Raw genomic sequence first — 26,817 nt, 5'->3', positions numbered from 1 at the left:
GCAGTCTTCTACATGCAGACATGTTAGACCAGCACCATTTGTTGAAGATGCTTTCTTTTTTTCCATTTTGCCTTTGTGGTTTCTTTATCAAAGACTGGTGTCCATAGGTGTGTGGATTTATATCTGGGTGTTCAATCCATTCCATTGATTGACATGTCCGTTTTTATGCTGATCCTACTCAGGTTGTATGACTATAGTTCTGTAGTACAGCTTGAAATCAAGGATGGTGATATCTCTGAAGTTTTTATTGTCAGGATTGTTGTAGCTATCCTGAGTTTGTTTGTTTTTTTTTCCATATGAAGTTGAGTATTATTCTTTCAAGGTCTGTGAAGAATTGCATTAGAATTTTGATGGGGAATCAAAGGTGACTGCTTATAATCTGTAGCTGATAGAACGGCCATTTTACTATGCTGATCCTACTGATCCATGATGGTAGGATTTATCTATTTATAGAACTTGAAGAATCCATAAGAAATGCACCAATGAAGAAACAGCTAATAGCAGATCTGCTATGAAGATATTTATATGAATAGAACCCAAAGGGCAATTTTGCAGACTTCAGTTACATGAACTGATGGACAGGCAGCAATAAATAGCTATGCTCCAACAGGCAACCCACACCCCTAAACTAATGAAGTTGTAAGGCCCTCTAGTTGTCTCTAAATGTTTCTAAAACGGAGAGATTTGGTGGAAGACAGGCAGAGTACAGTGAAGTGTATGGTTACTGCAGCAAGCAATGGCCTTTCCTTCATTCTGAGATGCTAAAGCCCAGTGAACTGAGGAAAGGGAAACCCTCCATCTTTCTGAAGAGTCCACCTTGACTCATGAAACGACTGTGCCCCAACTCCCATATGAGCAGCCTTCCGTGGACAATTCTACAAATACAGAAATAAAAAACAGACGAAAGAACATCCAAGGGTACAGTTTTCATTTGCTGAACATCTTTCTTCCCATTTTCCTTATAAATAGGTGTGCTCATTAGTTTTTATTATCAATGTGATACAACCTAAAGTTAACTGGAAACAGAGCCTCAATGAGGTTGGCCTGTGGACATGTCTGGAGGATTACCTTGATTGGTTAGTGATGGAGAAGACCCAGCCAGCTTAGGTAGCACCATTCCTTAGCAAGGAAATGCTGAACAATTTAGAGGCAAAGCTATACCCATTGTCTCCTTGCTCTTGACAAGGTGGGTATGAAATAAATAGCTGTTTGTGTTTCAGCCTTTCCCCAAAATGACTGACTGACCTGGAATTGTAAGCCAGATAAACCTTTTCCTCCTTTGTGATACTTTTGTCACAGCAACAGAAATGAAACTGGAGAAACACAGGCAATCAGAGACCTTGGGCAATGCTGAGGTACACTAGTACTTGTAGGTCTTTCTGGTCCTTATGACACAAATCTGTCCACAGATGATAACCAGCGGTGTATGCTATGATTCTCCACAACCTTAAAGAAGAATCGATGCATAAAATATTTACAACTAAAATTCACAGAATTCTAAATAATAATATCATTTCAGAATCCCAGAGCTGCAAAGAGCCCTACTGACAGCCTGACCAAATTCTTTTTGCAATTAGCAACTGAAATTCATTCACATTAAAGTAACTGGTCTCAAGTCTTTTCGCTGTTGGCAAGAATGGCACTCTGTATTTGTCATTTATGTGGACTGAGCTTGTGTGCTAGTGTGCATGTGTGTGTGCAGATGCCTAAGTGTGCGGACGACAAGCTGGACTTTCATTTTCAGGTGCTGTCCACCTTGTCTTTTGAGACAGGTTCTTGTTTGAGGATGCCACTGCGCCTGGCATTTTTACATAAGATTGGCAGGTGTCAGGGGACACTAAAGTCAGTCCCCACTGTCTGTTATTTACCAACTGAGCTACTCTAATTTACTTGTCTTCGAAATAAATCCTGCATATCTACTATATTACATTAATCTTTTAAAATTATATGTTGGAAAAGCAATGTTAATCTTTAAATAGCCTACCAGGCAGCATGATATATCACATCCATTTTATTAATATGAAGCAGTAAGGTAAACCTTTAACAGGAGTACTGCATATAAATATATGCAATACTTTGATATAGTATCAGGTTTGACTCAGTCAATTCTGTCATTTACTTTCACTTCCACATGTATAAAAACATTTATACTCTAGCGGCAGAGAGAATGGCACATAGCCATGCTTATCTTCTTTCTGGTTTCATGTAAATAACCCCATGTGCATTACATTTTCACCACACAAGTAATTCATAATTAAGGAAGCAAGCAAGCAAGCAGCAAGGTGGTAGTACAAAAGACCTTTTCACAAGGTCCCTTCTGCAGAAATGTTTGAGAAAACAGTCCAATAATGAGACTGTAATCAAGCACATCCCACAAGGACATGACGGTGGTCACTCTCCTGGAGAGTTTCTGATCTTATCGAGAGTAGAGTTGGTGGGGGACCGCAGAGATTCTAGACTCTCCTAGAGATTACTGTGAGCATACTCAACCTGTAAGGACTACAGTAACGACAGGATGACACTGAATGGCTCTCCTGAAGAAATGTGTGTCCAGAAAGACACAATAACATCATCAAATGCTGTTGTAATTTCTTTGTTGTTGTTTTGTAAAAGTATAGACCAGGAAAGCAGAAAAATGTAGCATTATGAAAACATAAGGAAACACCCTTGAAGAAGAAACACTTCACACAGAAGTTTTAAATGGTATCTAATAAATTTCATGTCAAATTTAACTAAACATATAAAAATTTTAAATGGCAACTAATAAATCCCCATGTCAAATCTTTTTTAACAAAATCCACAAATAGATTATAAAAATTGAACCATCATAAATGTCTTCTGTATAAAGTTTTATGGGAAAGTTGAGATTTCTACATCATTCTGTTTGATCATATCCTCGTGAACTGCAGTTACTGCTCAGAGCAGCAGGCACCTCTCGAACAACTGCCATGAGAACAGTGTCGCAGTTAAGTCTGGGACAGCAGCATCCCATTAATCCTCAGTCATCCACAAACGTCAGCCGTCCAGGCCCTTCGTTCTTCATCCATCTCCGGTACCGCTTCCATCGAGGGTCATTCGCCAATTTTTTCTTTAATTCTTCATCTTGTTCCTGCTTGTAGACCTATGAGCATAAACAATATAAATGACTTTAATCAATCATAAAGTCAGAGAGAAACCCATGTTGCTGTGATGGAGTGTCTAGTTTTCCAATATAACTTTAGGTGAATGTGCCAATTTGCCTTCTGGAGACTGACTCAAATACTAAAGTACTTTAACATCCAATGTCAGAACAATGAACTGTACAAGAACTACAGCTTCTCTGTTTGGTGTCTGTGATGGACTCTTGCAATGTAGCTCTGGTGGCCTGTGACTTGCTAAGTAATTCAGACTAACTTTGCATTCACAATCCTCCTGCCTCTGTCTTTCTGACATATAGGATTAAGAGAGGTATACAACACCATGCTTGACCTGGCTTGAATTAGTACTTTTTTCCCTTCAAATTTTTTACTTAACCAAGGAACAAAGTGGCTTTATGTATACATTTGCCTCGAAATTGAATTTACATCTACTTTTCAAAGATAATTAGTATTTTATTTAAAGTCACAAAAAAGTTGCATAAATCATACAGGTTATGAACAAGAATTTCTAGTATTTCTTTAAGCTTTAGTCAACCAAAACTAAATGAGCAATTTCTTACAGTCAGTTTTACAGCCACATTAATTTTTAGTTTCCAAATAATAAAATGACTAAGAAAACCTCACGCAATATAATTCAGCTCAATACAGGAATCTAAAAAGACAGGATTTAAAGCAAAAACCTTTCAAAAATCTGTGCATGTGTGCGTGGATGGCGGTGTTAGTGTGTGTGCGCACACCTGTGTGTGTTTGTAAATATGGGTGTGCACATGTATATAAAATGCAGAGGCTCAGGGCTGAAGGAGACTGTCTTTTCGTCTCCCCCTGAACCAGAGCTCACAGATTTGGTTGGCTCACTGGCCAGTGAGCATCAGGGATCCACCTGTCTCCAGCAAGCTCAGGTTTTCATGTGGTTTCTGGGAACCCTAGAAAGTAGTCACGCATGTGTGGCAAGGGCTTCACCCACGGAGCCTCTCCATTCCCTCAAGGAGTTTTGAAAGCTAAAAAAATAGTATATTATCTCCTATTTTTAGGGGGTTTACACACAGGAATATATTTACTTGTCAAACATCTGACAACTCCTAGTAATTTTACTTTCAATAAAGATCTATTTAGAACAAAATGAAGTTGACTACAAAACAATGTAACATCAAACATATCTTAAATCTCTGAAGAATGTTTCACTGTGCTCAATGTATAGTTATTTTCATTATATTAGCCAAGTAATTGTATCAGAACCTGGAACAATGCGATTGCTGGAGCCTTCAGCACTGTGACTAGACTGCTGACCACATTTGAGTAATTTCTGGAGCTGACAACAGTGGAAATTAACGTTTGATAAAATGCCCCAGCTTTAAAGGCAGTACAGTAAGCTGACTTAAATAAAAAGCAAATAACAGTCCAAAATTTACTAGTACTGTTCAGAAGAGTCTATGCTCAATAATTTTGAAATAAACAATTATTCCAACATTTTTTTTCTGTCTTGCTGTTTTGGAAAGGAACAAATTTAATTAGTGCAAACAACAGAAAGCCAGCTAGACAGCCTATGTACATCAGTCCACTGCAGTTTGACAAGCTAGACTACTCTTAACTTTTGCTAAGACTAGCTGATTAGATTAGATACTCTAAAGTGAAAACCCATCGTCCCACTGTAACGTACAGTCACACTTTCTAGTAAAGCAGGACCTCCATTCCTCACTGGACTCCTCACCCCCGAGGACCTACACCACTGTCGCTGGCCGCAGCCATCACTCACCTCGTAATTCTCCTTTATCCACAGCTCCCGCTTAAGAAACGTCTCTTTCTGGTGGTCCTCCAGGCTGTCGAACTGAGACTGGGACATCTTCATAGACTTGCGTATGAGGTAGAGCCTCTCCTCCTCCCCATACTCTCTGCCTTTGATGTTGAAGTTATAGACCCACCGGCAGTACCAAGCTATGTACGAGCACAGGTGAAAAGGAGCGAGGATGACTTGGAACAGGAGGAGGTCACGTACTTGGGGTTTCTGGTAGCCCCCCTTTATGTCTATCTTACTTTTTATAATGTTCTTTATGATGCTCTCCTCCTCGTCACGGATTTCTTCTTTGGACTTCTTGTTTTTCCCCTTTTCTTTGGCTTTTTTGAGCAGCCCCTGCTCCTTGGCAATCTCTGTTGCCTGGATGCGGTATTTGGGTACTGTGGCTAGGTAGCTGATTGCTTTATTATAGCTATTCCACCAGCTGAAATACTAGAACATAAAATAAAAATAAGTCATTTTACTAGCAAATCACCAAAAAGAAAGCAATAGCAGTAATCCTTGTGACTGTCATTTCCCCCAAAAAACCCAGCTAACTAAAACTAAGGGTCTCAGCCAAGTGTGGCAACTCAGGCCTGCAGCCATAGCACTTGGCTGGGGGAGGCTGAAGGATCTAAGTTGGAGATCACCCAGGGCCATATAGAAAGAATCTATCTCAAAAAAACAGTTAACAACACTGAGCTCAAAGACCTTCCTTTATAAGCAACACACCTCCCCTGCCCTTTGCTCACCAGAGGAACAGCTAATAAGACATTCGTTTTCAACCCTCACAGGCTGTAACCTCAGGCCACATTATTGCTTTTTATCTCTTTCCTGAATATCTACATGTCCTACAGGAATGCTTACCATATTCAGAACACAAAGACTCAAGTGTATTTGAATTCTACTCATTTGGTTATAGAAAATTCCCATAGTTCATAAATATGCTCAACCTCAGAGGGTTTAACTCTCAGAAAAGGCTGTGCTGCTCGTACAGCACACCCATGCTCAGGTGCTACACTAGTAACATCCTGGAACCACCAGAAACGGAAGAGAGGAGGAGGGCAACACTTCTACAAATGCTAGGAAGCTGAAATATACCATCTCAGCATTTAATAAGAATGTTTTGTTATTTAAACTGAATATCGTTGCTAGAGAAGCAATTTTCAGGACTGGAGAGATGGCTCAGGGTTAGGGACACATGTCGATCTTGGCAAGCACCAGGCAAACATCAATATACACAAAATAAAACATTTAAAGAAGAGAGAAGTCATTCTCAGACTTGCCGGTTTCTTCCTAATCATTACTAAATGAGCACATGAGAAGAACAGTTTAAGAATAACAGGGAAGCTGTCACTCCAAGCTGAACTTAGACCCCTGTGGTGTTTTAAAACCACACATGGAGCTCGTGCAGCGCTTTGAATCTGAGCCACTGGTTTTCCAGCTGAGCAGCAGCCCCTTCTGGGCATGCAGAACTCTGTGGGGTATTTGGGATTGCCAAAGAAGGCAAGCACTGCTGGCATCAGCCTATGGAATGCCAGCCTTATTAGGTCACAGGAAGGGTGTTCTTAACTTTTCCAAGTTTATGGGAAATCACTGAAAAGTCCTTTGAAAATACATATCGTCTGGCTGTGTGGAACCAAATACTATTCAGAGGGAGATGAGAAAAAATAGGGTTGAAAGGGTTTGTAGCTATGCAATGACATTTATGTGGTTTGAATGAGAATTGTCCCCTGTAACTCAGGTGTCTGGGGTGTGGTGGCCTTGCTAGAAGAAATGCAGCCCTGGGGTGGGCTCTGAGAGTTTACAGCCTTGCTCCACTTCCAGTTTGCTCCCTCTACTTTCTGCATGATGAAGATGGACGCTTAAAAGAAATCCCACAGTAGCTCAGAACTGAGAAATAGACGACTATTTATTCAGGGGTAGACTCACAAATCAGAATACTCTGCTGGAACAAAGAACAGAAACTGAATCCCGCAGTTGGAAAAAGAGGCTGAACACATGCTCTACAGCAGCATAAATACTATGAGGCCACGCCCCAGTGGGTGGGTAACCACTGGCTGCAGGATTTCTTACAGCAGCATGATGAAATGTGATCGGCTCCCTCCTCAGGCTACCTGCTACCTGCCTCTGTGCCCTTCCTCGCCATTATGGACTCTTTCTGGAACTGTAAAATTTTTTTTTTGTTGTTTTTTGTTTTGGGAGATAGTTTCTCTGCGTAGCCCTGGATGTCCTGGAATTCATTCTGTAGATCGGGCTGGCCTCAAACTCACAGAGATCCACCTGCCTCTGCCTCCACAGTGATGGGATTAAAGATGTGTGCCACCACCGCCTGGCTTAATTCTTCCTCCTCTGAGTTGTTTCTGTCATGGTACTTTATCACAGCAGTAGAAAGGCGACTGGTAGAATAGCCACTAGTTTCTTAGACTCCTTGACGACAAAGATTCCAATGCTAGGGGTCTGGGGAGGAGGGTATGTATGTTCTACCTATAATATATATTTGTATATATATTATACAACTGGAAGAAAAATTTATAAAATATATATGTACATATGAATACACACCTGAAACATTGAAATGGCACACACGGTGACCAAAATCACCACCCTAACATCCACTTTTGGGGCTAGGCGCCTGCTGTAGTAGTGGTAGTAATGGCTATAGTATTCTTCTGGGTGATCCAGCATGTAGTCATAGTCTCTCCGTGTCTCTTCATCCTGTGAAGTGAGGGATATTCTACTTCAGACACATTTCACTAAGAGCTTCAGTTTATAATCAGTTAACTGAGAATTTCAGAATTATGAAAGATGCAAATAAAATATCAAATCAAAAAACTTCCCAATACCTTAAAGGCATGTATACATCTTTGTTCTCAGGACTTTTACATTAGGTACAAAGGCAGAATAAAAACACTCCCTAAACTCCTTAGTATTTTCAGTATTCTTGGAAAACCCAGCACTTGGAAAATTGCTAACCTTTAGCTAATGCTGCTCCTGATGAAGTTCCTGGAACTTCATTCTGATACCTACTCAAGACCACTGAGAGGAAACAGGGTTTATCTCCTTTATAGTCACAATCAGGATCCAGCTTTGTCTAGGAAGGTTTTGAAATTGCTGTTGAAAGCAATGATTAAGACAGCAAAAGGCAAATGAAGCCAGTCTAAGCCTAATCATACCGAAGAACACTGAGACATCACTAAGCTCAAGACAAAGATCAAAGTCTAGCTTTGTGACCTGGGCAAAATACTAAGCTCCTCTGAGCTTCATTCTCTTTCTTTGTAAAAAGAAATACTACCTGTGCTAGTCTTTTCCATGGCTGATCTGAATATCAGATGACATTCACTGTGCGGTCACAGGCTACTGAAGGGCAGTACTTTACTGTTGTACACACTGACAGAGCCCACTTCATGGATGAGTAAACCTACCTTTCTTATTAATATAAATTCTGTCCAAAGACTTGTGAAAGTTTTGGGGAATGTTCTATATTTCAGTTGTTTAGATGTGTGGGTGTGCATGCACACACATCTGTGTGTGTGAATACAGGCATGTCAGTGCCACAGAGCAAGTGTAGAGGGCAGAGGACAGTGTCAGATGCCAGCCTTCACTGTCCACCTCGTTTGAGTAGGGGACTCTCCCTGTGCACTGCTGTGCACACCCAGCTCGGTGGCTTACAAGCTTCCAGGAGGGACAGCACCACACCCCTCTGCACGCGGGCTCAGGATCTTAACTCAGGTCACCATGCTTACACCAGCGGGCACTTCTCTGTCCCTCCCCCAGCATCTCTCCACCATAATCAGCATTTCTCAAAAGTCTCGTTCATCTTTTTATGTGATCAGCTTCTAACGGATAAATGCCAATATTTTATTGGGCTACCTAGGAGCTATTGGAGTATATATGATAGTTTTTATCTCAAAAGATGAAAGAAATCTATTTTTCAACTTGTTCCATCTTATGAAAATGGTACACTAAGACCAAGACAAAATCTTTGATCTTTAGATGACGTGCAATAGAAAGCATTGCAGAAATAACAACAACCTAAGAGGATGACCTTCTAATTTAAACCAATCAACATTTATCAAGCTGCACCTTCTGAGTAACAGACATTTCAAAATCCAACCCAGTGCCTGTCACTGTGGGTGGATGCTACAAGGTCTGTTTAGAGCTTGCTGCCTTGAGTCCTTCAACTTGTACCTTCTTATAGTTAAAATAAAAAGCTGGCTAATGATAAACTCTTTCCTATGTTTATTAAAATTGTCATGTATTTTCCATTAAAAACTGAACTTTAGAAAGAATGCTCGGTGAAAGTCTCACTAGCATCTGAAAGTCAGCATTCAGTTAGCTGGAAGTCTCTCTAAACACTGTAGACAGACTGTGTGGAGGGCTGAAGAACTGACTGTTCTATAAGCAGGTGTGGGCTCGGGCTGATGCCGTCTTCAAACCCACTCCTTCTATGTTCTCTTTTGTCATGAAGGGGTTTTCTCACGGCGTCTCGACGCCACGAATCCACACTCCTTATCAAGCCACCATCACACCCCAGAGCTTCTGACCTAGAAGTCCATCTTTACAGCAGACACAGGCAGTTCTGGACACTGACACCCACACCTCCAGCCCACATTTCCAGGGGTGTCTCAGTACTTTAAGATATCCTTTTAGAATTTCCCTCTTCTTCCACCACGCTTTTGGTCCTGGTGGCTAGTTTTATAGAAATGTCCTCATAAGGCCTGAAACTTAGCTTTAACCCAAGCTTCCAACCTACTGAAATGTATTCAAACAGATTCTTTTTGCTCCAACCAGACTGTATATAATTCTGAATTAAATGCCACACTCAAGTCAGACTCCTACCACCCTCTACCACCAGCCCCCACAGAGCCCTTTGTCCAGCTTCTCTGCTGCTCCCTAGTTGAGGGCACTGACACCTTATGTGCCTGTTCAGTCTTCTCTCTCCCCTTCTCTTAGTGAGGTCGCGTTCTATGAACACAGGTGCTATTCCTGCTCAAGGATCTGTCCAGACCTTCCCCCAGGGTCACCATCTTCTCAGTTTCTGGATCTATGATGTCAGGTACTCAACTGCGCTAAGAGGGTGGTGGCTAAAGCTCCACCCTACTATCTGCCTCTCCTCAGAGAACCCTAGAGCTGTTCAGAGCTTTCTAATACGCTACAATACTCTACGAGGTCACAGGGTCAAATCTGACTTCTCTTAGGATCGTTTCTTTTTCTAAGAGACACCACAAATGTATGTGCCTATTTTGGTTTTTAGAGAGCAAAAAAAGTTGGCCACCTCCTTGTTATAGCATTTATTCATTTACTGAATTTTTACTGTAAAACCTTTTTTTCCTCTATAAAATGAAAACAACTTTTGAGCTGAAGCATTCATGAAATTTAAAAGATAATCAAAGTTGGTACAAAGTGGAAAAGGAGTTCTCTCAACAGACTAAGGTCAAGATCCTATGTTTTTTTTTTTTTTTTGGTTTGTCAGGACAGGGTTTCTCTGTGGCTTTGGAACCTGTCCTAGAACTAGCTCTTGTAGACCAGACTGGCCTTAAACTCACAGAGATCTGCCTGCCTCTGCCTCCTGGGTGCTGGGATTAAAGGTGTGCGCCACCACCGCCCAGCTGAGATCCTATTCTTTAGTAATCTACAAAGTTTAAGACATACAGACACCAAGAATATGTAGCCAAAGACAGAATAAGAACGGCTATCTTCCTTTTAAGGGCCATATGAGAGAACTAAGGTGTATTATTACTGTAATAGTGTTTTCCCTTCTAAAACATCTTAGAACAGAGCTCACAGGCTTTTCATTTGATCTGGGATGCTTCCCCACAGTCAGTTTATATTTCCTGGGCATGCAACAAGACCCCACACTGGCCCAGACCTACCTGCCTAGCAATACCTCACCATTCCTCGCACAGACAGTGCAATCCATTTTCTTATATAACCCTAATTTGAAGCATATTCCCTTCTTCTAACCTTATGAGTCATGAATCCTACTGCTTCAAACACCTTTTTGTGGTGATGGGGACTGAACGCAGGCCCTTGAGTGTGCTAGCGACTCTACCACCCCTGCACTGCGATCCCTTACCCTGGAACACTCACACCACACTTAGTGCCTGTTTATTATAGCACTTATCACATCATAACCGTCACTGTTTTCTGGTCCTTGAAGGAGAATTTCTTAGACGGTGGGTAGTAGGGTTTTCATTAACCTCTATGCTCCCAGGGCCTAGCTCAGTGCCTGGCAGTCAGTATGTCACTTCAAAATGATGTGAAATGTCTTAAGAGTTTCTTCTCCTTACACATCTCTCTCCAGCCACACAGGTCTGCAGCTCACCAGCAAGGCTGGATGAGTGATTATGTCACAAAACCTCAGCGCAACAGAAATGGCTGCTTGAATTTACAGCTTATGAAAATATGCTAATGTGGCTAAATCAGCTTGAATAGTTTAATGTCTTACCTTTCAATAAGGTAGGTACTTTTCCTTTCAGCAATATTGTGCATCTTAAGGTCCCAGGGTCAGGAGATTCCAACTTCTTTCCAAAATCAAAACCTTTTTACTTGTTTCTTCCTCTCTGTCCTGAGCCTCGACAAGCAGGGCAATATACTCCTTGTTTCTAATTCCTACAGGAGTAAATGGCGCTTCTGCTGGTGTCCATCCATTCCCAATCCTCTTGGGCATATGCAGAAGGACTGGAACACAACCACCAATATCTAGATCAAAAGTGAACAAAGGAAACCCACACGCAAAGCAGCCCTTGCTTCTCTTGTGAAAATGACCACCCCCTCCCCGAACAAAAACATTATGTCCTTGGCTTAAAATTACTATGCATTTTTTACTTTCAACAAACATGAATTGCAATATAAAATATTGCAGCCAATTTTACATCAAAACGTTCTATTATGCAGAATAAGGAAACCATTTTCTGACAGTAAAGGCCAGAAATCAAGACTATGTGAAAATGTAATCATATTTTGCTCATTCTTAAAAATACGTATTAATCTTATTAACACACACACACGCACACGCGCACACACACACGCACGCACACACACACATACACACACGCGCACACACACATACACACACGCGCGCGCGCACACACACACACACACACAAATGATGATGTTTCAAAAATAAAACCTGTTCCTTCACATTTTTCTCCAGGTCATTACATTAAAGAAAATTAACTGCTATCAGTTCTTTGTTCTTTCTTGTTCCCTGACCGATAGTAATCACAAGTGCAACTTATGTGAACTAACTTCTCAAGGCCCATGATCCAACTATCTATGCCCTGTGACATGTTTACTTTCCCTGGCTCCTCCTCCTTTCAACTATGTCCTGAACATTTTTTAAATGAACCATAAATATCTCCAATGAATTGTTGAAATAAGTTCAAAAGCAGGTTTGCTCTTCTGTGTCTCAGCTAACAGTATCAATGTGTACCTATCACCTCAGTTTTTAAAATCTTCCTCTTTTTCTTTTTTTTTTTTATTTATTTTTTTTTTTTAAATCTTCCTCTTTTTCTATTCATCAAGTAAGAACACAAGCAATGAGCCCCATGTTGAACACAGGGGAGGTGAGAACAGTAAGACAAGGTCCTAGCAACAAGAGCCTCCTTTCCAGAAGAAGCGAGCAGACAACAAACACGACTTCATGTGCTAACTTTGCCCTGGCCATGGCAATGGGGCTCACAGAAGAGATGCAGTGAAAAGAGGGCTGGGTCTTAGAAAGCAAGAAGGAAATGCTGGGCCTTGGTACAAGCATTAGAACCGAGTGTTAAGGTACAGAAGCACTGAATAGCAGAAGAGACTCAGCTTAAGTAACGGGGACAATTGGAAAGCAATAGAAAAAGTACAGAAAAGTAATACTGAGTGAAGAGTCTTATATGTGGCAGGCGTGGTGGTGCACACTTTTAATCCCAGCTCTCGGGAGCAGAGGCAGTGGCTCTCTGTGAGTCTGAGGTCAGCCTGGTCTACAGAGCGATCTTACATGCTTTGTCACAGTTAGTATTACTGTCTCTGATGTTCAAAAGTGAAAAGCTTCAAAGTTTGAGGACAACTGCATTAAGTGTAATGTTTATTTTGAAGACATTTTTGTTGTATTATTTTGAAAAAAGCAAAGATAAAAAAAGATCAATGAGTAATAGCTTTTAGTGATTAAATGGAATATGGAGTGTTGTGAGATACGTGTACACTGTGTAAAAATGTATTGCTGTATTGATGTAATAAAAGGCTGAATGGCCAATAGCTAGACAGGAGGTATAGGCAGGGCTTCTGGGCAGAGAGAACTCGGGGAAGAACAAAGGCAGAGTCACCAGTCAGACACAGAGGAAGCAGGATGGGCAGTGTGAAGATGAGGTAAGGAGCCACAGGCCAAAACACAAATTTAAACAGATGGGTTAATTTAAGTTATAAGAACTAGTTAGGAACAAGCCAAAGTGAAGGCCAAGCATTCATAATTAATAAGTCTCCATGTCATTATTTGTGAGCTGGTGGTCCCAGTGAGAAAGTACTGATATTTTTGGTGCCTAATGTCCAACTAAATGTATCCACATAAGGGCTGAGAAAGCAAGCAAGCAAGTAAGCAAGCAAGAGAAAAACAAAAGGTCCAAGCAAGCTGCTTCCTGGAGCTCACAGTCTCTTGATTAGGCTCGTAATACTGGGTGTAAATACCTGCCACAGGCAGATACTACAAATTCCCAGAGCTGCAACGGGAAAATGCAGTTCCAGGGCTGGTACCAGCCAGCATGAAGCTAGGCTTTCATGGAACCAAGGGGGACACAACCAACCGTGGAGGAGCCTATCCTGTCATGGTAGAGGATAGGTAGTTTGGCTCAAAAGGTCAGGGAATGCAACAAATGGGCAAAAAAATACAAAAGAAACAGAAAGGAAGGAAATGGGGAGGGGGAGAAGGGAGGAAGAGGGAGAAAGAACCTCTGAACAGGTTACATTGTATTTAAAACTGTGCTTAGGGGCTAAAGAAATAAAAGGAAATGAGTATAAAGTCACAGAAAAAAGTAAGTAGTTTAAAAATAACAGTGCAGTTTTTAAAGAAAGAGTAAAGTAATAAAAATAATTAGCCACATAAGGGCAGAAAATATTACAAGACAGGGAGTTTAGACCTTAATAGTGTTTGGTTAATTTTGAATTTTTAAAATGCTAATGAACAGAGAAAGACAGCTGTTGAGAGACACTGGATTATGGAAGGGAGTGCTGAATTAAGTCAGTCTATATATTTCAGGGATGTCTTGGCTTCAGAACGGAAGTTGGGAAGTATGTTGAGTTAGGGGAGAGATTGCGCTTTTGTTTCCACAGGAAATGAAAACCTATGGATTCCTTCAAAATTAATAGAGATCAGATTTGACCTGGGGAGACTCTCTGAGGATCTTGGCTACAGACGGGGGAAGGAAGCCAGGAAAGACTACAGGACAAATGACGTGCTGCTGATCCCTCTGCATGGAAACAGCTGAGACTGGATGAGATATGATAAATCATGTTAATTACAGAGCCCTCATCATGTATTATATTACAGGTTGGATATGCAGACAAATGGACTTATAAAGTTGACAGATGCCTCTTACCTCCTCACATATAGAACAAAAAAATAACATCTTTAGCTGACTTATGCACACCACACATTCCATACTTGTGCATTTACAGATAAGTATATTACCTTTAAATGTTTGGGTGTTTTCAGAGAAAAAAAAGGATCAGACACTAATGAGGACAATCTAGCCTCTCAGGGTGCCTCTGTTAGAGGTTCCTCAAAAATCTACACCCAGAACAACTTTACAGTTACTGGCTGAGATGCTCAGTCTCAGACTACTCCAGTCAGAACTTCAGATTAAGTTCTACACTTCCCCATCACACAGTGACTAAACAAAAATAATAAAGCTAGCTCTCCTAGGGCTGGATCATCATCACGATTTTCTCAGGATCCCCTGAATATGCCACTGCCCCAGACAACAGGCAGCAATCTATAGAACACGATCCAGACAACAGGCAGCAATCTACAGAACACGATGTCCACATTTCCAAGAGTTGGGGTGGGTGGTTTTGGGTCACTCAGTGGGTTATGAATATTTGCCATTATGTTTAGGGTTGGTTGCAGGTTGTTACTGGTCATGGTCAGGAAAAAAACTAAACACGGTAGGTTGGATTCAGGAATTTCTGGAAAAAAAAAAGGGGGGGATTATAGAAATGATAGGATAAATGGGTAATTACTGAACCAAACTAAAAGTGTAACTACTAGTCTCAAATATTTTATATTGGGGGACTGAAGAGATGGCTTAGTGGTTGGAAGCACTGGCTGCTCTTCCAGAGATCCTGAGTTCATTTCCCAGCAACCACATGGTGGCTCACAACTATCTGTAATGAGATCTGGTGCCCTCTTCTGGCAAAAAGTTGTACATGCAGATAAAGCATTCATATGTAAAATAAATTTTAAAATATTGGTATGGATTTTTTCTGTATTTATACAAATTTAAGATTATTCTCATTATACTGCATATATGTTTCTATTCCTGTTTAAGGTATTATACCTATGCAGCTCACTTAAAAATGTAATATATAATTAAGTACAAGTTAGTAGTCATCTATAGTAATCAAACTTGTAGTCAGGTATGTTTTCAAAATTAAACAGTGATATATTTTAGATAGATAAGTAGTCTTCAAATACTTCAGAGACTTAAAGAGTATGACACATAAGATGTTTTAATAACCTAAAGCTTTTCATGACAGTGAGACACATCTGCTCCTGGCACCAATCTACTTAAAAAAAGGATGATGGGCATTGAAGAACCTCCATATGGAGTTTGCTTTCTTTGTAGCAAAGTTAAGTCAGTGGGCAAAGAAACTGCCTTTGCCGTGACTGCTGAGAGTATGCTGTTCAACTGGACAAGCAGGACCCCCAGAAAGGGGCGACTATTAAACTTTGCCAAGACAAGGTAGGACAGTCCTTCAAAATTCTGGCTTCACAGAAAAGTTTATCAGATATTCTAAGCCTGTAGGCCAAAGATGGATGCCCCAATGTTACAGGGGAATCTCAGGTGACTGTCCAGGCAGCCAGATGTCTCTGTCGGTTCTATAGTTTTAGAAGTTGTTTGCTCTGTATTTCCTGTTTACTCAGGTAATATTATATCCCTCTTGGGTCTCTGATAGAGTTGAAGACTAGATAGGTACAAAACTTTGGACTCACCAAGAAAGGGTAGATAATGGAGTATTTGACAAATATTGGACTTTGTGAATGCAATTCTTACTTGATATTGTTATTATTGTATATAATTTTACTGTACCAGACTTAAAACCTTTCCTTTTTATTTAGACAAAAATAGGGAAATGTTGTGGGATATTTGACACTGTGAAGATGTACTGGTGTACTTGTAGTTGGTTAATAAAAAGCTGAATGGTCAATAGCTAGGCAGGAAGTATAGGTGGGACTTCCAGGCAGAGAGAAAGAACTCCAGGAAAAAGAAAGGCAGGGTTGCCAGCCTGATGTAGAGGAAGCAGGATGGGCAGTACAGAGATGAGGTAATGAGCCACGTGCCAGAACGTAAATTAAAAAATATGGGTTAAGTTATCAGAACTAGTTAAAAACAAGCCTAAGCTAAGGCTGAGCATTCGTAATTAATAAGTTTCTGTGTCATTATTTGTGGCCTAGCGGTCCTGGTGAGAAAGTACTCTTACAATGGAGGACTTGGTAATTAAAAGGATATACAACAATCAAAGGCACTCAGGCGTGATGGCATACATCTGTAATCCCAGCACTCAGGAAGCAGAGGCAGGTCGATCTCTGTAAGTGTGAGGCCAGCCTGGACTACATAGTGAATTTCAGAACAGCCAGGGCTTTGACTAGAGACCCTGTCTCAAAAAACCAAACAAACAAAAAGAATCAAAGGAGATACTGAACATGATACTGAAGTTACTAATTATGTATAATATGTGACTTATGTAAGCATGAAGGATGAGGAAGCAAGTCTGGTGAGCAGAGGAAAATGGGAAGGACAAAAATTACTGGCTATGTTTGCACGCTCTGGAGCCTCCAAGGATTATCCACTACTATTCAAGATATGTGCTTTGTAACTTGAGAAAGTTACCCAGGAGTAAAACCAACGATTTGTGCTCATAGTAAGGCAGAAGGCATCCAGTGGAATGTAACTGTTACTACCTTATCAGCACTTCAGCAACCCTATCAGACTGGGAACAGGCAACAACTTTTCTCCTTTGAATGAACTGTCATTATCACATTGGTTTTCTTAGTCATTTAGACCAAAGTCTCTCTCTCTCTCTCTCTCTCTCTCTCTCTCTCTCTCTCTCTCTCTCTCTCTCACACACACACACACACACACACACACACATCAAAGACTTTAGAAAATAGAAAAGACTGCATAAAGACAGCAGCCTAAGGAAAAGTATAGCATAAGGATGAAGAAAAGACTTCAAAGCTTACAAGGAAGTAGTTTCCAGGTAGAGTCCTTGCCTAGCATGATCAAAATCTTCAGTTTACTCTCCAGCGCCACAAAATAATTAATAATAATAATAATAATAATAATAATAATAATAATAAAAACAAATTTAAAAAACTAAGCAGCAACAGGAAAAAAATTAGCTAGAAAGAGCAGAGCAGTAGCAGCATCCACAATCCCAGCTACTCCGGAGACTGAGACTGGAGAATTACAGATTTGAAGCCAGCCATAGAAAACTTTGCAAGACTCTCTCTTTAAAAGGGGAGTGAGGCAAAAGAGATTAATTAGCATCACAAGAAATTAGGAGCTTAAGACTGAGCTAGTCTCTGCTGTAAATATACTTTCTAATTTCAAACATACAAAGAGACACCTAAATAATGCCCAATTCCTGGAGGATATTTTCCCTAACAGTAAAAGTCACAAGCCAAGGGTCAGAAGATCCGAGCCTTGTGCAGTGGAAACAGAGAAGCTGGACAGTTAACCCCAGTCCTTTGATCCCACAGTGTGCTGTGCTAGCGGCTCCAGGCTGGTAAGTGGGTCACAGATCAGAGGAGCTGCTTCTGTAAAAAATGTCCTGGTCACACAAGTCCTATGCCTGCAGGCTCCTATTCCTTCACACCCTCTGCCCTCCCTAACTCATCTTTTCCTTGAGCTGCAACAAACAAGATTGTGTTATTTTTCTATCTCAAAACATGTTTTAACTATTCAAAATATAAAGTTCAGACATTTAAAAAAAACTTAAGAGTTGAGTTGAGAGCATGGTTCAGTTGTTAGAGTGCTTGCCTAGAATGCTCAAAACACAGGGTTTGATCCCTAGCAGTGCACAGAAACTAGGGATGGGGCCTGTGGAGGTGACTCAATGGGTAAAGTGCAACACACAAACACCACGCACACAACCATCACATCACTGAAGAACAGGCTTAGTAGTGCAGCACTAGAATACTAGGACTTCTGAGCTAGAAGCAGGAGATCGCGTTCAAGGCCATCCTCTCCAGCTACATCATGAGTCTGAGAGTAGCCAGGACTATCTCAAATGGGGAAAGGGGAACAGGTCACTCATAACCATCTAATCCCAAACTGAGTCCTCTGAAGTAGCTTCCTTCCCGCGTATTCTACACGCTTCCAAACTAGAAACAGATCTACAAAAAGTTTACAAAGCAACTTAGGAAAGATGTCTGCACTCTGATTTCTCAGAACTTCCTTATGATAGATCTGCAGGAGCTAAGTTAAAGTGTCAACTGCTAGGGCTAGGAATGGAGATCAGTGGTAGAGTACTCATCTAGTGTGTATGAGATCCTGCATTCAAGACCAAGCAATGGGGGTTAGTGTGTCAACTAGTCGGTTTTTTACTAAATTATATCACATTAGGAGTTTGGGGTTGATCAAATGCTCTGATTAGCTGCTGACATATCATATACTAGGTAATCACAGCATCAGAATTAAGCATATGTTATAAAAATCAGCCTTAGATGAGCAATAACAACCCAAATTCAGAGATCAGAAAAAAAAAGTTTTATTGTGGTTTCATAACTGAAAGTAAATGAGGTAGGAGCGCTACCATACCACTCTGAACGCATGGGAAAAATCAACCACATCACACCTTGCAGCTAATCACAGAAAAGGCCTCAGAATCCTTACAAGTATTGCAGGTAGTCATGCTCAATCAGAGTAGACATGAAATTAAAACCACATTCAGTCTATGATCTATAGCAGCAGTTTTCAACTTGGGGGTCAAGACCCCACTGGGGTTGCATGTAAGATATCCTACTTAGCAGATATTTACACTGCTAACAGTAGCAAAATTACAGTTATGAAATAACGATGAAATCATTTTATGGTTGGCAGCCACTATAATATGAGAACAGTATTAAAGGATCAAGCATTAGGAGGGTTAGGACCACTGATCTCTAGGTTTATGTAATGTGGCTGTTTATTACCATCATAACTGTGATGGATAATTTGCCTATTTTCATGATAGTCATACTTCAGTATGACTGGGGAAGGGGTGATTCCAGGACCAAAGTAGATACTTAAATCCTGGGATGTCCAACCCCTTATATAAAATAACACAACATTTATATTTTACCTATATCCTCCTTTAGTAATACCTAATACAATGGAAATGCTAAGCAATAATCATCACACTATACTGTCTAGAAAACAAAGAAAAAGCACGTGCAATACAAGCACTTTTTTTTTTTTTGAGGCAGGGTCCCAGGTAGCACAGGCTAGTTTGAAAGTTCTTGTGTAGCCAAGGAAGACCTTGAACTGCTGTACCACACAAAGTACTTGCTGGACTAGCGATCAAACCCAGGGCCTCATGCACGCTAAGTAGGCTCTCTACCAACTGAGCTACAACTCCAGACATTTTCCCCCTCCAGATATTTTCCATCTAAATTTGCCTGAATCCCTGAATGCAGAAACCATGGGCACGGACAGTTAATTGTACCCACTTACCAAGAACAGCTGATTAAAATCTTCATGGCTGAAAAGATCTGGAATGTTAAAAAGTGCCATCAACTTCTCCTTAAAACAAAGAGTGTCTGGAAAAAATACAGTACCTGACTGCTTAGAACTTCTGCTCTATCAGAAATGCCTCTGCACCGCCAGCCGTGCGGCTTTCCTCCAGATCGAGCTCCGAGAGGACATTTATTTGTTGCTAATCCCCCAAGAATAGTTGCTTCATTTTCACACTGAAATATGAACTGTAGTATATAAATTAAGTAATTCATGACCAAACAATAAGTATCTGTCTCTCTGGTTTTAATAAAAGCTTAAAGTCAACCTGACCCTGTGAGCTCAAACCTGTAATCCCAGCTACTTGGAAGGCTAATGAGGACTGACCATAAAGTTCAAGAACTGGCTGATATACAGTGAGTTCAAGGTCAACCTGAGTAACTTAGATGAGAACTGCAGTAGAATTAAGGTTGAAAAACAGAGATGGGTATGTGTGGTGAACAAGCCTATACCCAACCCTTGGAGGCAGAGTAAAAGAATAGAATTCAAGATCATCCTCAGCCCAAGAGCATTTGAAGCCAGCCAGCCAGGGCTATCTAAGACCCTGTCCAAAACCAACCAAACCAAAATAAACAAATAAATAAAAGGTCTAGACCAGCACAGTGGTATAGCTCTTTAATCCCAGTGCTCAGGAGACACTGTTTGTTCAAGGCCAGTCTGATCTACATAGTGAGTTCCAGGATAGTCAGAGCTACATTGTAAGACCCTGTCTCAAAAAAAAAAAAAAAAAAAAAAAAGGAAGGTAGGTTGGGCATATAGGTCAGTGCCTGCCTAGCATATACAAAATTCAATTTTTAGTTTAAAAACAAAACAAAAACTAAGGAGAGAAAGTTGTACTTTCCATTATCTTCCTCTCCTAATCCCCTCCCTAGCACCTGATGTCAGAGTATACGAAACGGGTAAGAAAACAGCTAAGAAACAACAGCAAGTTAAGTTATAACACAGGCCAGGGAATGCAAAGTCCTCTTTTTGCCAAATTCTCTTTAAGTACTAGGGATCCTGCCATCTCAGTAACTGACAAAAAGAGAAACAAGCATTGTTCTTCTCTGGGAAGCCTTGCTTGCAAGACAGATCTAATTTCCTTACACACTCTTTAACTTATCAGACAACCTTTATGCCAGCAATATTCCTATGACCTTTTCTATGTTCTTGTGATCTTGTGAAATGTCAAAATCTACTCTTTCATTTCTTACCAATCATAATTTTTCTAATTCAATCTTTTCTTGCTGTGTCTGCATCTGCTTACTCTGTGCTTTCTGTATTTCATCTCATTTTTACCTACATTCATAAGTTATTTTTGCTCTCATTTTAAAACCATCAAGACACTAAAGTAGACAGTACAATCTCTCTCCTGCAGGAGCGTTTCATTCACAGCCGTCCCACTGCAATGACCCACACGCAGCACTCTAAAACCACCGCTGGAGTGAGACAGCAGAGCAGGCTGCACAGAACCACGGCAAATGCCAGAAACTCACTTCCAATTTCCATTCTACCTCAATCGCCTCCAAATGTGAGCTTAATTAATATTCAGTATCTGATGTGCCAGACATTGTGCTAGGTCCTACGGATACACAGATAATAAAAACGGGGCAAGGCTTAGTGGCAAAGAGAAGAACTACTTAAATTTACAGTGTAGTGTGATAAGTGCTATAGCCACATAAGGCCACATGGTCAGAGTAGAGTGTTCCACCTCAGGAGATTCTGGGCAGACTCAGCCAGTGAGTCTGCTTCCTTCCAAAGCCTATGATTTCCCTCAAGGCCCAATAGTTAAATAATCAAAACACCTCTGCATTAGCTTAACCATACAGCACCGTGTGAAATCATACCAGTCTAAAGTCACGGTGTGACCCAAATCGTAAATTACTTGCTAGCAAGAACTAAGTATAACTTTGCATAAGCACCTGGGCACAGCCTTTGCCCTCCACTACCCATCCTTTTCTTGGGTTTTCTCACAGTCTATATGCATAGGCAGAATCTTTTGTTGCTAAATTAGTAATGACCAAGTGTCTTACCGTCTTGTCTCATTAGCTGTATTTAAATCCTGTTACCATACTTATTTTTTAAATACCACCATCTTAAAATAAGCAAACAAAATACCCCCCAAAACACCCCACCTTGTCTCAAAAGGACATTAATATGAGCAAAACAACCCCAGAATGACAATCCACTGATGCCTTATACAAATCCCGACCCCATACTGAAGATGCACCTATTATCAACATTCAGGGCTCGGCTCCGGTGTCATTTCCATCCCAGAGCCTCTGCAACTCATGCTCTCCTGCCACCCAACCTGATCAGTTCTCTGCAAAATTCACAGATCTCTTCTCCCTCCCAAATCCTTGGTCCAGACTAAGACTATAATACAAACAGAACACTGATTATACCGCCATTGCTTCAAGCTGGCCCTCCAAAATTGGATGGCATCCTTCATTAAATCTTTGCATTACCCAGAAAAAGTATTCTCAGGCAACTTTCTCAGATCTCCGTTATGAGAGAAAAACAAATCAGGCCACTTAGTTGTCTTCAATAGCACAGCAATTAAAATTCCATTTCCAGGTGAAGGCAATACAATGAGCAGAGCAGATCCTACCAAGCTCTATTAAGAAGCTAAACCTTTATTCACCCCTAAACTCCAAATAGAACTTTTCAGAGTCCTGCTTGTTCTCATCAGCAGTGCAGCTTGGTAGTGGGTGCAGAACTCCCCTGGTCCCTTCCCCACAAGCGCCACTCTCTTTCTAGTCCCTGTTGGGAGGTGTTTGGAGCTACTATAAACATACCTCAGAATCAAGTAAAATGTTACTCTAGACACACTAAGTTGTTTGTTTGGCTTTTAATTTTACTATCATCCATCTATCCATCCATCCATCCATTTCTCTACATCTATCTATCTATCTTATCTATCTATCTATCTATCTATCTATCTATCTATCTATCTATCTACCTATCTATCTATCTATCGATCTATCTGTCTATCTGTGTTTTTGAGACAAGGTTTCCCCGTGTTTATTTGTATTTTTGACACAGGGTTGCCCCATATAGCTCCGACTGTATGTATGTATGTATGTATGTATGTATGTATGTATGTATGTGTCTGTCTGTCAGTCTGTGTTTTTGACACAGGGTTTCCCCACATAGCTCCAGCTGTCCTGGAACTTGCTTTATCGACCAGCTGCCTCAAACTCTGTCTTTGCCTCCTGAGTGCTGGGGTTAAAGGCTCATGCCACTACACCCACTTAGCACACTAGTTTTTAACTGCCTAAAATCCCTTGTTATTGAGTGGACACATTATTTACCTAGCTTTTTATTTACTGATAAATCAATTCTAAACTTTAGGGATCTAAAGGTTTAGAAACAATCACATGGAACAAGCAGATAAGGCCTCTGAAACAGTCTCTCCAAGAAAAAGGCAACACTATTTTGAGTTCTGGGGTCCTCCCAGTAAGAATGCTATCTGCTGTCACTACTTCTACACGTTAGTCCTGGTACTTGTTTTTAAAGTTCCTAAGAACATGATCACCATTCCCACACCAAGCCTACCCACCCACCTCCAGCCCCACAAAATCCAGGAGAGGAAACAGCTGCCAGCACTGCTCTCTCCAGGAAGCTCTCTCAGCAGGGTCCCTTGTGCCCACCCAAGCAGCCTTCAAAACATCACTGCACAGGCTGACTGTCACTTTTCCTCAGCAAACAGCTTGGGTCTTCAGGTGCTGGGCTGTTGTGCGTGGGGCACGTTCTTTCTGGTTTCTCTGGAGTCTGCTCTCATTCTTTGCTCCAATACCGGGACTAAACCCTGTATGTCAGCACTTTGCCAACTTCTCACACATAATACCTCAGCCAGGTGCCAGTAAAAACTGTAATCTCACTGGCCAGTGAAAACTTCGCAAGTGAGGCACACGCTCTTCATAGCTCCAAATTTCAAAATGGCCTGAAGGAAAAGGAACCTGACCGTATTTTCAGCTCTGTAAAGCTAATCTGGAGGGCGAATCCATCCTTAAATGATAGCACAGCTACTGAAAGCAGTCATTAAAAGCAGACAGAAAAGACTGCCCCCCCCCCAAAAAAAAACCCTAAGAAATACACTACAATGGCTGTTTATTCTGATGACGGGGCTCTTGAAACAGTAACACCTCCATCAAGCATGACTTCGAACAGGTAATTTCTTACATATATTACGGTAACAGAAGAAAAAGGTGTCAGGCTAACTCTCCCTACACCCGCAGAACACAATAAAACCTTGTTAAATCACTAAACACATCAAAATCAATCCCTACTAATAGTTTTCAATCTTCTGCCCCAAGTCTATTAAACGGATATAAAGAAACAGCTATCCAAGGTCACTCGGGAGTGTCAGAGCCAAGAGTCAAACGTCCAGACTTTGGACTGAGAGTTCACTGGTTTTTGTGGTTTTTTTTCTAGTTCTTTGGACCTAAGCTAAATGTCATCATCGACATCATCCTAGAAGCCAAACTTCTGTCCTATCAAATTGGCACGGATCAGCTCAGTATTCCGTATCTTTCCTTTCCTCTGTCCTATCCCAGACCCTAGCACTAACAATCCTCGCTTTCCAAGCATGCTCCGAATTATCAGAATGCTTCTACACCAAAAATAAAGTAAGTGCAAAGCTTTGCATAACAACCGCCCAAAAAGAGAACTGGCTGTCCTCCAAGACTCGAGGGGGTGGCCATGGGCCGAGGTGGCTCTTTCTCGCGGCCACGTGGGGGAAACGCGGACCTCCGAGAGATCCAGGAGGCGGCCGCCCGGTGCCGGGGTCGTGGAGGACCTGGCCACCCAGGTAGGAGACCCAAATTCCCGGTCACCCCATCCGCGCCCGCGAGCCTCACCTTGAGCGTCTCATAGGCGGTGGCCACCAGCAGGAAAGCCTCGGCGCTCGGCGGCGCGCCCCCGGGGCCGTCGCCCGGCTCGGGCCGGTAGCGGTCGGGGTGGTAGCGCCGGGCCAGCTGGCGGTAGGCTCGCGCGATCTCCGCCTTGCTGGCGGAGCGGCTCACGCCCAGCACCTCGTAGCAGTCACGGGTGCCGCAGTACAGCCCCTCCACCAGGGCCTCGGCGGGCCGCGCCAGCAGCGGCGCCAGCAGCAGCAGCGCCAGCAGCAGCAGCCATGGGCACCGGCCGGCAGTCCCCGGTGCCCCGCGCGCAGCCAGCCGCGCCGCCATCCCACTCCGCCCGCCTCGCTCGCCGCTCTTCCACCGCAGCGGCCCCCGGTCTCCACAGCGCTGGGCTCAGCCCAGCGGCCCGGTCCACGTCAGCAGGCCGCGCTTGTGCGCAGGCGCAGGGGGCGTGGCGCCGCAGCCACTTCCTTTCCCCGGACGTTGCTAGGTGAGAAGGACGCCTTAGCCGCTTCGGGCCGCTTCCGGTGGGCTGCGGAGCCTTGGCAGCAAGATGCTGGGTCTGTTCTGAGGTGGAGGCAGAAGTCTGTAGGAGTCGCGCCTAGCCGCCTCGTGCGATGCGGTACAGCCCACACGCAGGAATACACGCCACCTTCTTGGCCTCGGGACTTCATTCGCGGCAGTAGGAATTACGGGCTCTGGGCATCCCGTCTCCAGGCCTGGATGCCGCCCTCCTTTCCCCAAACTGAAGATGAACTTAGACAATTCCGTGTGCTGGCTTGTCTCCCAGGAACCCTGAAAGTCGATGGCCTTTTAGTTTCCTGTTTCTCAGCTTATTTATATCTTGGGAAAAAATAATTACTTGCCTGAAGGATGTAAAATATTTAGCAGTATCCCTGTACTGTCCACAATAGGTGTTGGTAGCAAACTGTGACAATCAAAAAAACAGCTCAAGATCTTGCAAATGCCTCCAGGGGAAGGGGAGATGGGATTGGGGGAGCAGATGCTCCATTAAATTTGAAATTCAGATAACAATTTCTAAATGCATTAATTTATTTGTTGCTGTGGCCAAATACCTGCAGGCAGCAACGTGAGAGCAAGGGTTTATCTGGGCTTACAGTTCTAGGGCATACAGCCTGCACGGTTGGGGAGGCTTGGTGAAAAAAGCGCTAGCCACTCTGTATCCGCAATCAGCATAGAGAAAGGAACGTGTTGCCAAATTTGTTTTCTCTTTATTTGAGCCAACGGCGCTGTCCATATTCTCACCTCAGTTAAACCCTTCTGGAAAACAGCCTCATGCACTCAGTCAGAGGTGTGTTTCCATGGTGAGTCTAAATCCAGTCAAGTTGATGGTGAAGATTTACCGTGACAAGTATATCCCATGTGACTGACTCTATAGCAACAGTTATGATTGGCAACTTGTTAGCAACTATATTTGGAATCTAGCAATTAGGGATTGGTCTGTACTCTGTTAATATTTGATAGACAGTGTTAAATACTCAGAGGGAACGCCATTAAAATTTTTAGTGTCAACGTGGATTTTAGCTCTCTATAAACTTCAATTATGTCATTTCAAATCAATTCCAAATGAGCCAAATACAAGTATTTTTGTCCCAAGGTGGGAAGTGTCTATTAATAGTCGCGTTTTCAGATTTGAAGTATGCTCACACTGTGGTAGTTGGAATAAGAATGGCTCCCATAGGTTCATATCTTTGAACGCTTAGTTGCTGGGGGAATGCGATTCTTTGGTAAGATTAGAAGGATTAAGAGGTGGCCTTGTTGGAAGAAGTCTGTCCCTGGAAGCGGACTTTGAAGTTTTCAAAAGCCCACGCTCGGCCTGGTATCTCCCCCTCTCTCTTCCTTCAGCCTGTGGATCAGGATGTAGTGCTCAAATTCTCCGGCACCATGCCCGCCATGCCTGCTGCCGTGATAGTAAGGAACTAACCCTCTAAAACTGTAAGCCAGGCCCCAATTAAATGCCTTTTTAAAAATGAGTTGCCTTGGTCATGGTGTCTCTTCACAGCATCAGAACAAAGACACACAGCTAATTCTCTCTCTCTCTCTCTCTCTCTCTCTCTCTCTCTCTCTCT

The 26,817-nt window shown here is 42.0% G+C and overlaps 1 protein-coding gene across 1 annotated transcript; it reads right to left on the bottom strand.

Annotated features, from left to right (window-relative positions):
- Positions 1–1,993: 1,993 nt before the first annotated feature.
- On the bottom strand, positions 1,994–25,110 carry Dnajc25 (DnaJ heat shock protein family (Hsp40) member C25). Its single transcript, XM_038347031.1, has 4 exons — positions 24,725–25,110; positions 7,474–7,626; positions 4,891–5,361; positions 1,994–3,121 (listed from the first exon to the last, which is right to left on the bottom strand). The coding sequence occupies exons 1-4, from the start codon at positions 25,052–25,054 to the stop codon at positions 2,999–3,001; spliced, it is 1,077 nt and encodes a 358-aa protein (XP_038202959.1). The 5' UTR covers positions 25,055–25,110; the 3' UTR covers positions 1,994–2,998.
- Positions 25,111–26,817: the final 1,707 nt, after the last annotated feature.

This window comes from Arvicola amphibius, chromosome 11 (assembly GCF_903992535.2).
Source record: "Arvicola amphibius chromosome 11, mArvAmp1.2, whole genome shotgun sequence".
Lineage (NCBI taxonomy): Eukaryota > Metazoa > Chordata > Mammalia > Rodentia > Cricetidae > Arvicola > Arvicola amphibius.
This window is presented reverse-complemented; position numbering and strand designations above follow the sequence as displayed.